The 12,043-nt window shown below is 38.6% G+C and overlaps 1 protein-coding gene across 1 annotated transcript; it reads right to left on the minus strand.

The window, feature by feature from the left end:
• Positions 1–2,198: 2,198 nt before the first annotated feature.
• Positions 2,199–3,179, minus strand: LOC135438512 (uncharacterized). Its single transcript, XM_064696840.1, has 3 exons — positions 3,114–3,179; positions 3,006–3,060; positions 2,199–2,892 (listed from the first exon to the last, which is right to left on the minus strand). Exons 1-3 carry the CDS (start codon positions 3,116–3,118, stop codon positions 2,509–2,511), a joined length of 444 nt encoding a protein of 147 aa, XP_064552910.1. The 5' UTR covers positions 3,119–3,179; the 3' UTR covers positions 2,199–2,508.
• Positions 3,180–12,043: the final 8,864 nt, after the last annotated feature.

The following is a 12,043-nucleotide window of genomic DNA, read 5'->3' on the forward strand; positions in this document are numbered from 1 at the left end:
CGAGTAGAGCATTTTATATTAACTGTCTAGCTAAGCGTAAACAACAGCAACAACAATAGCCCCTTGCTCTATAATAATAACGGAAACTTATTAGGCAACCAGACAAGTCCGCTCAGTTGCCCTCCCAATGCACCAAGGGCAGCTGGTCAAGTGGCTGCTCAACTGGCTGCCAGCCAGCCATTTAAATGGCTTTACTGGGCAACGCACATGTTTCCGCTCAAAATATACATTTTTAACAATTTAATAAAAACAAGTAAGAATTCTCTAGTCGGGAAAGCCCAAAAAATAAGTTTCTAACAATTTTGTAGAGAAAGGAAATATTCTGGATCTGTGTATTCTATACGACATACATGTTCCGAGATATTCTCTAAAGCAGGATTTCAATTGGTAAGTGAAATATTATATTATACTTGCTCTCAGACCCAGATTTCGATATCGAGATTGCATGGATTCAAGACAATTTATCAAGGAGTTAAATCAAACTTAATCTTCTAGGGGGATTCAAGATTTCAAGTCACTAGATTGTAGTTATTGAGATCGACGCGATCGTACAGACAGAGTCGCCTGTTGATCCTGTTACTCTCCCTAATATATCTAACAAATAAATCTTATACAAGAACAAAATCTTACGGACTACTATATCATTTGGTTGTATAGGAACAAGCGGTTGAGTTTTTGTATGGAATACTGTTCTGTTATTCAAGATATTTGAACCAAACTAAGCACTACTATTCTTAACATATGCATCTGCAAAACTAGTTATTATATGGTCGCTATAAAAGTAATCGCTTTAAAATAAAGTTGTTCCATCAAAGTACTTCTAAGCCATATAACTGTATTTAATCACCTCCATTTCTCTCCCTCTTTCTACCTCTCTTCTCCTCTCGTTCTTTGTTCCTCTCTCTGTCTCTCTCCTTCTCTCTCTACCTATGTTTCTCTCTCTCTCTCTCTATTTCTCTTCCCCTAATCTCTCGTTCTATCTATGTTTCTCCCTTCTCTTCTATCTTTCCCTCGCTCTCTCTCTCTCTTTCACTTTCTCTCTAGCTAGAGTTTTCGCCCTTTCCCTCTGGCTTTCTCTCTATCCCTCTCTCCCTATCTGTCTCCTCTCTCTTTCTCTCCCTCGCTCCCACTCTCCCTTTTCCTCTATATTTCTCTCTTTCTTTCTCTCTCTCTATCTGTGCATTTGACCAGACCACAACTAGTATGCAATTTTAATTTAAACTGTTTTTTGTTTTGGCCCGACGCTAATTTATGCAGCTGGCTTGTATGCTGACCGCTGGTGACGACTAGCCTAGCTGAATTTGGATGGTATAGATTTCTGGCCCAGGCTGACACACCAAAATGTGCAGCTATTGATGTTGACGTCGTTAATTGACCCACTTTTTGAACTGGCTTAAAACGTTTAAATTTGAATAAGCAAATTAAACAACAACAACAACTCTGCGATGAGGCGATCATTTTGCATAAATGAATAAAAATTGATGCGATGGCGCTGCCTGTGGATTTGGCTTAAGCTATAGAATTTTTGAAAAAAAAAGTGGCAAAGTGGCAAGAAGCATAGAGCCATCGAGCATTGTTAATGGCCAGGTCGCGCATAAAACAAACAGCTAGCCAAACAAAAACAAACACGCGAACAAACAAGCTGGCATATAGGCAAACAACAGCAAGAGCAGCAATAATAACAACAACAGCAACACCGACACCAACACCAACAAACAACAACAACAAACAACAAACAGCAAACAGCAATTTACACTTACGCACCAAAAGTTGAAGCTTATGACGTGTGCGTGCGGCGAGCCTTGTGCGGTACGCCCGGTGTCGGCCCAAGGGGTCTTGGCCTGGTCAATAGCATAACTAACCTTCAAATGAAATTAGCACATTTGCACAGCTTACCTGACCGCAAGCGCTGGTTAAGGTTAACAGGAACGGGAACGGAAGCAAAAGTTGAAGTTACCTGGCGCAAAGTGAAATGTTTTGCCCTTTAAACATCCAGCGAGCCATTCGATTTCATGAACGCCACTTAGCGTGCGGCCCAATGGCAACTGGTAGCTGCTGGCCGGGCCACATGAATTGGCTTTTTGTTCCATTTTGGCCGCAATCGCATATTTAAATAGTTTGTTTTATGACGTTTACATTAGCGTCTCATTTCGCTAACAAGCAACAACAACAACAAAAAGCGACAACACAAAAAAAAAGAAGCGAAACAAAAGTTTCTATTTTATGCGCAAAGTTCTAAGGCTATAAATGGCCAAAACATTTGCTGGCCGGGTCACAGTTGGCTGCACCACACAGCACCACACGAACGCACAAACCACACGGTCACCACATAACAACAGCTATACACAAATTCAAGCAGCTCGCTAGGTAAACAGCTTAAGGAGTCCCGGCACAATGCGGAACTGCGCCTTATTTGGATTATATGCGCTGCTAATCGTCGCCTGCCACTTGGACGCAACAGTTGGCCAGCCCCTGAAGGAGGAGGATGCGGCCAGGCCGGAGGCACAGTCAGGGGCGGCGGGCGGAGCACGCGTTGCCAGACAAATCGGCCTTGGAGGCTATCCCTCGAATTATGGCAGCGGGTATGGAGCCTATGGCGGTGCATTGGGTGGCATTGGCGGCTATGGGGGCGGTATTGGAGGAATTGGAGGCATTGGAGGCATTGGAGGCATAGGATATGGCGGATATGGCGGCTACGGTGGATATGGCGGCTACGGTGGATATGGTGGATATGGAGGATATGGAGGATATGGTGCTGGCATGCGTAATCCTTATTATCCTTATGGCAGTACGTACGGCGGCGGCCTGTTGGGCAGCGGATATTATGGTCGTCCTTACGGTTATGGTTATAGTTTTGGATATCCGTTCTCCGGCAGTTTCGGCCTCTCCCAGCTATCGCCATTCATGTAAAATCAAATTGTCAATCAAAATATATGTGTATAGATTAATGGTGGAAAATTGAGTCCAAATGTTTTACCTAAATAGCTATTCGCTAGCGTATTTACCTGATGTCCAATGTCCTGTGCACCATGTCCTGTTCCTTTGACACGCTTAAATGCTCTGCAATTCAAAACGATTACTGCTTTCATTCATTAAAAGCTCGTGTGGCTCACCTCATTATTTGCTTACCCCAACGTTAACAAGAGCACTCGGTTGTGGCACACTCACTCACACACACACACACACACACACACACGCACACATGCAACGCACAGCTGGCGATAACTACAGCTTAAGCAAATAGCAGCGAGTGCCAGCGGGCTACTTGGAGAATGAGTGTGAGGCACGCGGCTGCAACGGCAGACAGGAAGAGCTGTATCCTTTTTAGATTTTAATTACCGATACTGCTGCAGAGCACTGTGTCAGCAAGGCGCCAGCGGAGCGTCATTATCCATGTCGTAAGTCCAAGTTGTGTAGTGCCATTTAATTAGTGTGACTTCAGTCAAGTTGCATTGCTCATACGCACAGCTGCACAAGCTTAAAACATTCAGTCCGCCTCTCCGTGCACCGTGAAAGCAAACAGACTTGGTCAAAGCGATAGACCAATTGCAAAGGAGGTGAAGCTGAGACTAATGCTAGAATGTGAGCATTGATAAAGCTGTAATGCTCTTACCTAATGATTGAAGTGAGTTTTTAAAGAACATTTATTTGCATTGAAGCTATAAACGAATTGCAAATTTAAGCATACTGTAAGCTGAACTTTTCAAAACATTTCGCCAGCGAAATACTTTATTGTTAGCATGTGGCCTAAGATCCGATGCTTATCCAGTTGGTTCCATCATTAGCTGACCAACTATTCAAATAACATATATACATATATACGAAAGATACTTGTGGTTGGAAAATACCGAGAATTTCAGAATTTGCAATTGCCAGCATCTATTTGCCACTTTGCAACTGCAAATACTTTGTGTGCAATTCTTTTTAATGCCCCTTTGAGCAGCTCTTCAGTGTATCCAGTGAATAGTCTATGCATGTGATTTAATTTTTTATGTGCGCGTATTTGTTTTGCTCGGCTTTTAAATGCCCTCGCCGCCAGCTGTGTTTAAAATGGCAATCAGATAACACCTCTATTTTTTCTATATATATATATTTTTTTTTCTTTGCCCATTGAAAGGTAACAGAGTGGTCCCTTTCAGCTTTTGACTGCTGCGGCTGCATTGAGAGAGCGCACTATGCGTGCCCTTTATGCGCTGCCAGCCAGAATGGTCAAAGCCTTTGCCCAGAATATTTTGTAGCCAAGTGAAGCTAAGCTGGCATTGCGTGGCTCACTGGCTATCTGAATGGCTGTGAACCTGCTAGGCAACATAAGCTTTATGCATTCTTCTGGACTGCTTGTTTACATGTAAATGTTGTACAAAGTAGCGCTGAATAAAGACCTTTCCAGTTGAGTATTTACTATTGCATAGTTCAACGCTATGCAAAAAAAAAGGTTGCTTCCAAGAACACATTAGCAGCTTATCCTTTGGCAGTACGAAAGTCTAGCAATTTGACTAGCAAACACTCAAACCACGGCTGACAAGATGACAACTTAAGAGTTCTATGGCACAGGTTCTCTTATGATATACAACGCATATTTGTTTAGAAAATCAAATTGTTTTTCAAATATCCCTCATTGTATTTGCTTATCCTTTAACTATATATATATATACATTATGCGCCCACGGCAGTAGACCCGTTGAATCATTGGCTTTGTAGGGTATTAAAAAAGATTGGCCATTAACTGATGGCTAGATAGACAGGTTAAGACGAGAAGAAAACGGTCGCGGTCAGGCCGCAACTAAAAAGCTCGCACCCTTTGAGCGTACAAGAGCGCAAGCAACAGTTGTGTTTAGTTTTGAAAAGGACTTGACTTGACCAAGGAGCTGCTGCAAAGCACTCACAAAGACAGCCCCCAAGCCGTAGCCAAACAGTTTAAAGCGCATTAAACTTATCTGATGGCTGTGTGTGTGTGTGTTGGCCGGGTGTGTAGGAAAACAGCTGGCAGCCAGGCCACTTGGCTTATCAATGCATTTTAAACGAGCTGCTTGTAAGCTGATGTCGTTGAAATTAATGACAAATTAATATTAACAAAGCAATCTGCTGCTGCTGCTGCTGTTGGTGTAGGAGGTGCTGCTGCCACCCAAAAACCAAACAAACCGCAATTTACCCATAGACGACGGCAACAAACCGGCGACGGCCAGCGATTCGGCTTGAATGTTACTTAATTGGAACTTAATGTGCATGGAATTGTTTACAAGCGCCGCGACGGGCATACCAAACAATAGCCCTTAGATAAGCACAGTGCCGACAGCTTTGAGCAGTACTTGAAGCGTTGAGGGGTTGAGGGGCCGGACGGGGCCGGACGAAAAGAAAAATGCGTTTTAAAGTGACACTTGATGTAGGTAATGCGACAGCGTAACAAGCCGAACAGAGAAACACAATAAAATAAAATAGTCAAGTGGATGCCGCTGTTTCGACTATACAAATGCCCTTCCGCAAACACAATATCCATGAAAACAGAAGACATTTTTGGAGCATGTTGTTGTTAACAATCAAACTAAACGAACTTTTTACAAAATTACGCAATTCATTTTTAATGCCATATGCACAATACAGTTTTTATTCCATTTGCTTTGACCTCCCAGCTAATATGCTATGCATTATAGGTCATTAATAGAACTGGACAAACGCATTGTTAAGTGTTCCTTCTCTTTCATACCCTGCATTCACAGTAAAATGCGATAAGTATGTTGTACAGTTATGTCTAAAAATACTTTATAATATTCGATTAATCTTGTTTTTCTATGCTTTGCTAGCTCAGAGTTGTTCTTCAGAGAATTCAAATTGCGTTACCTTGTTTATTCTAACTCCCTGCAATAATGTTACAACAATTTTTTTCTTCAAAGTCAAGCATGGGATATCTTCTCGTCGAGCACATTAACCACACGATTGTTGCATTTTTTTTTAGTATGTTCTCTCCCGTAAATGCAGACGAGAGCTTTAATTTGCGCGAGAAGCTTCGCACTCATCAGCTGAGCAGAGAGTACGTGTGGGGGAAGAGGATGGAGTACATTATCTTAAGAGCTGCTCCTCGTTTGCTGTTACAATAAGTCCTACGCCGCTGCTCAGCCGGCGTCGCAGTCGGGACCGCTGCCGCCGCCGCCGCCGCCGCCATCATCACTGTCCAGCGTTGACAGCTGTTACAGCTGCAGAAATATGCAAATTGGAAGGCGTTTTAATAGATAAAGAGCAGCGTGCCGCAGCAGCCCCCACGCAAAGCATAAGACGAAAAAAGGACACAAATGCACAATGGTGGAAAATGTTGAAAAAAATTGTAAAAATAAAAATAAATTATTCGCAAAAAAATAAAAAAGCACCAAAGTAGCCATAATAATGTTTTTGTTGCACATTGTGAAATGAAGTGTTTAAGGCTCATAATCCCATTTGCCCCAAATGGTTGAACGAACATCGCGACCGAAATTTAAGAATAACGCAGCTTCAAAAACAAATTATCAAACAAAATGAAAGTGAGAAAAAATAAAATTGTAAATAAATTAATGATAGGAAAACGAAAACGAATATAAATTTAATAGTGTAACACAGAAATAATGATAAAAACAATTAGAAGCTTACATCAATACTCCCCATGAGATACAGATTTTATTTTTTCAAAATCTACAGTGGTACTGAGCAGTATGTGGCACATTTTGCCCACCGTCCACCATTGCCCACTCTCACATCTGTGGAATATGTGAACGTGTGGGTGTGTTTGGCTGTTTCTTTTGTTGTTGTTTTTGGTTTTTTTTTAATGCCTGCTCTGTTCGGGTCTACGGACTGAGTGCCGTTGACACTACGCTCAGCACGCAGCCGGCAAATCAACTTAAAATGCAAAATAAAAATGCTAACTTTCGGTCGTTTGTTATTTACGTCGGGCACAAACTGTAGTTAGTTGCGTTGTCATGGCCCGGCCGGTTCGCGTCCAGGTTCACGCCTGGAAAGCCTGGCTCGTTTCCGTCTCCCTGTCCGTATCCGTGCCCAATCCTGTTGCGCTCTTTACGCTCTACAGCTCCTTTTTGTGGCGCTGCGCTGTGTTGTTGTTGTTGTTGTTGCTTTTGTTTTTGTTTTTTGGGGCGCCCGCTTAGCTGCCCTTTTTTTCTGCTGTTCGCATGTTTTTTTCTCCCTTTTTTGTTGTTGTTGTGCCTTAACACTAAATTGACTTTTAATGCAAAATAAACCAAAATAATGTATTGCGTAATTTTCTTTAAAGAATTTTTACATTAGCATTTCAAAAGAGATTTCTCTGCGCTGCGCTTCCACCCTCTGAACGCTGTGAAGCGTTGTCTTCGTTACCTTCCATTTGCCCCACCTTTGTCCTTTCCGCTCCTGATTCGAGTTGTCCATTTTGCGCGAAACTCGTCAGAACTAAAAGAGCAAAGGCAAAATGGAAAAACACCTTTCCTGCTGCCTGGCTAAACGCGACATTTAATGTTGCGTGAGGATAATCCAATCTGCTTGACATGAATTTTAATTTGCATTGAGTAATTAGCCGGAGTTCATTTGCACGGCTGCGAACAGGACCTACGTACAAAATGGAAAAACAAAAATAAAAATAATGCCAGTTAGCCAACGTCATAGTCGTTCTGCCGAATGCTAAATAGAATTAGTCGCTTCTCTTGCTCTGCATCTTCTATGTTTTTTTTTTTGGTTATTTTATCTTCTTTTTTGGTTTGTCTGCTACTTTTGTCTGGTACATTAGGACACACATCCGTATACGTACAGACGTTAGCTTGATTTTGAACAAATTGAACTAATTTTGCTTTTGGGGCCAAAACCTGAAATTTGCTCGCCGGTTGGCACATTTGCTGATTACGTTCGTCCTTCTTGAGCCGGGTGTTCGTTCGTTCGTTCGTCCTGCTCGTCAGCCAGGCAATTGAAACAAACAATAAAACGTGCGCTTTCCCTAATTCAAAACAGCCGGAGTACGAAAATGAAGGGACTTTTGAAAATCGACCAAAAAAAAAAAACACAATCACCAAATAAGAGATTGAATTTCTGCTTGCCTGCACTTTAATTTGCGTGCAACAACGCGAAATGCTAAAAACACACGTCCGCCCAAAACGAATTGAAAATCATGCATACGCCGCGTTATTTCGTCGCAAGCACATGCTCACGCACACACGCACACACGCACAGACGCACACACACACCGGCGCACACTCATAAACAAACGCAATCAACGCGAAAATATTTCATAGAGCCGACAGGAAAATAATAAATAAATTCATAATGGTTTGCCAATGACAAAATATTGCAGCGCCAATCGGCAAAATATTAACACACAAGTGACGCAAACGCGTCAACTGGCGCATTTCCTCAGACGCCCCAGGCACTGGGACTAACCACAGTGCCGGACACACCCACAATCACACACTCGCACACCCACTCACACACATGTGGCTGCAACACCCAGCGGCACATGGGCCACGACAAATTATTGCATTTCATACCACAAAATTGCATTAAACGGAAACGCAATCAAGCCTTGCTTTTGCGCCTGGCCGCATTGTTTGCAACCCCCCCACCACCACTCCAGCTCCCCAACCCACCATGCAGAGACTGTGACAAAAATGCATTTAAAATTTTCAACGTTAGTTAAAATGCAAAAACCGCAATACCATGCGCTTGCCCAATGAACTGTGCGCGAGGGGGAAAATTAACTCAATTTTGGTATGATTTGATGCTGATTTGATTGCACAACTGCCTATCAGGCATGCGTCGCGACTTGTCGCCAGAAGGATGCGTTTATTGGCGCACATGGGAGCAACAGAAAATCTAGCATAAAGGGACACGCTTGATGCCGCCTAATACAATACACCAGCATCCTGCTGGCAACAGAATGCATACTGAATGCATGCCAACCGGCATTGCCGCACAGCGTTGAATGCGAAAATTACGTTCCATATGCATGCTAATGGGAAATGATAATGAACATTTACAAGTTCTGCAAGTGCTCTGCATAAATGAACCAACAGCAAAGCGATGAGTGTGCAAATTGCAAACATGTCACTAACAACACCAACAACAACAACAACTGCAACCATGGAAATCAAAGTGTGTGTATGTTTGTGTGTGTGTGTGTTTGTGAGGTAGCTACTCAAAAGCCGTTATGCAATTATGTAAATTACACATATTACACAATTCAATTTGACTCTTTATTTTGTGTATTTTACATTTACATGACTCGCAATTACATTTACCTGATGCAGCAATTGTTGTTGTCAAGAAATAAGCACAGTGCGCAATAATCCAACTACAAATATTAATTGATAACGAATTAATTATAATTGTTGTTTATTTTTTGACAACACTTTATAATGTCATGTATTGCCAAACCTTTTTTACTAGTTCAAATCCATTGTTGTTAACAGTGTATAGATATTACATTTCAGCTCAATTTCAGCCAGTCAATATTCAAGGTATCCGATTTTAATTAGATATATATGTATATATATGTATGTCTATATTTTATACCTATATATTCTAAATTCAATTAAATGCAAATAAAGGCAAAAGATGTGCTGATATTGTCTGCAAAATACCCTGTAAGCACATCAATTGTGGATAGAAAATTTAGATTCTATTACGTTTATAAAATTTATTTACATACTAAAATGTGGAAAGTCAAACATTTAGCTATTGCTGGACTAGGAAATCAGGATAGATAGCTAAATAAATAATGGAATAGAAAAGAATAGAAAATTTATTTTAATATTAAAAAGTATTTCTAAAATATATATTAATATTAAAAGTTATAATTCGTTTAGTTCATTTTATGGATAATAGAGTTTTACAATATTTATACTCTATAAAGCTTTAGTAAATAATTTAGTTATTTTGATATATATGGCTAGATACGCAAATAAATAATAGAATATAAAAAATTAAATTCTATTCTAGGATATCAGGCTAGATATGTAAGATAGCAATCGATTTTCTAACATTTTTTTAAATTTTAAAAAAGGACATTTCTGTTCATTCAATTAAAAGATTATAGAGTTTTACAATGTTTATACTCTATATAGCTTAAATCAAGAATTTACTCATTGATATTTAAGGATATATGGCTAAATATGCAAATAAATAATCAAATAATAAATAAGAAATATATTAAATCAAATTTTTTATATTTCTACATTTTTGATTTTAATAAATTAAACCCCGGACCTCGAGCCAGTTATTAAATATTTTTTTACAATTTATTTGAATACTAAAAACTGCACATTAAAAAGTTTAAAGCTAAAAATACAAGTATCTAATCGAATTTTTAAAATTTATTTTAATATTTAAAGGTGAATTTCTGTTGGTTTGTTTATTCGTTAATAGAGATTAATAGTATCTATACTCTTGTAAATTTAAGTCAAAAATTAATTTATTCCTTTTCTAGGATATCATGCTAGATATGAAAGTAAGTAATCTAATTTAAAAAAAAAATTTAATATTAAAAATGGATTTCTGTTCGATGATTTTACGGATTATGGAACATTTTACAATATTTATAATCTATTCTGCATAAATCAAGTGGTTACTTATTGATTTATGGCTAGTTATGCAAATAAATAACCGAATTTCTTAAATTTTGACAAATGAACAATATAACATTTAATATTTTTATTCTATCGAATTTCCTATATTAATTTTTTTACTCTTAAAAAAAAGTATGTTATTTTTGATTCAATACAATAAACATTTATAAAAAATAAATACTAAAAAGTTAGTTTGCGTTCATTTTATTAATTATGAATTAATAATATACATACACTAATAATAGATGTTAATGTTGATAATAGAGATTAAATATATATACTATATTTTAGGATATATGGCTAGATAAGCAAAAAAATAATCTTATTTCTAAACCTCATTTTAATATAAAAAAGTGCATTTCAGTGCGTTCATTTTATTGATGAGAAAGATTAATAATATATTTTTATATACGTCAGAAATTAACTTATTCATATATAAATATTAAAAAGTGAATTGCTGTTTGTAAGTATTATTGATAATTGATTTAAGTCAAAAATTGCTTTTAATATTCTAGAGTGTATGGCTAAATATGCTAAAAAAAAATTATCTAATTTCTTAAATTTATCTCTATATATAAAACTGTTTGTCCTGACTGACTGACTGACTGACTGACTGACTGACTGACTGACTGACTGACTGACTGATTGGTGATCAACGCAGAGGCCAAACCGTAACAGCTAGGAAGCTGTTGTAATGTAGGTGCACGTTAAGACGGGGTTTCGGGAAATTCCACCCGCAAGAGTGGCAAAATCGCGAAAAACGTTTGTATGTAACTTTTTTATTTACCATCGGATCGGCCTCAAACTTATTTTCAAAGATCTTTGTTCAAATTCATTTGAGGGGTGTTCCACACTTTTCGAAAAATACGTTCCTCCTTGGTGGAAATGGAGGTCAAAGATTTGGTGGGTGACGTTTCGCGCTCAAATTCATTTGCAGAGATCTATAAGAAAAATCATTTGAGACGTGTTTCACACTTTTCGCAGAATCCAAACTTTTTCGGGTGGAATGCGACTCAAAGATTTTTTGTGCGAAGTTTTAAATTGTCTCCGATTTGCTTCAATCCTATTTTCAAAGCTCTACATAAGAATGTAATGAATTCGTCTTTCAGCGATTTTGGAATTCCACTCGCAACAGTGGTAAATTAGCGGAAAACGTTTGTATGAAAGTTATTTGTTTACCGTCCGATCAGTTTCAAAATCATTTCAAATTTTTTTGAGAACATTGATTTAATAACATACGTGCCACGGGCAAGGCCGGGTTATACCCGCTAGTTTAAATATAAAAAAGTGAATTTTTATCCGTTAATTTTATTGATAAGAAAGATTAATAGTATAAAAACCCTAATAAACTTAAGTCCGAAAATAAACTTTTCGAAATCCTAGGATATTCTAGGCTAAATATAATATACATAATAAAGAATCGACTATCTAAAATTTATAACGATTCTAAAAGCTGCACGTCAAAATTTTAAATTGAT

The sequence above is a fragment of the Drosophila montana genome, unplaced genomic scaffold, assembly GCF_035044405.1.
Source record: "Drosophila montana isolate Dmon_TW-CO22-7 unplaced genomic scaffold, ASM3504440v1 contig_3848_1, whole genome shotgun sequence".
In the NCBI taxonomy this organism is placed as follows: Eukaryota; Metazoa; Arthropoda; class Insecta; order Diptera; family Drosophilidae; genus Drosophila; species Drosophila montana.

Bases quoted from the DNA above. Each gene is read 5' to 3' on its own strand.
- LOC135438512 (XM_064696840.1), bottom strand. The intron at 2,893-3,005 runs GTAAATACGCTA...GAATGGCGATAG, and splicing joins CACAGGACATTGGACATCAG to CTGGGAGAGGCCGAAACTGC.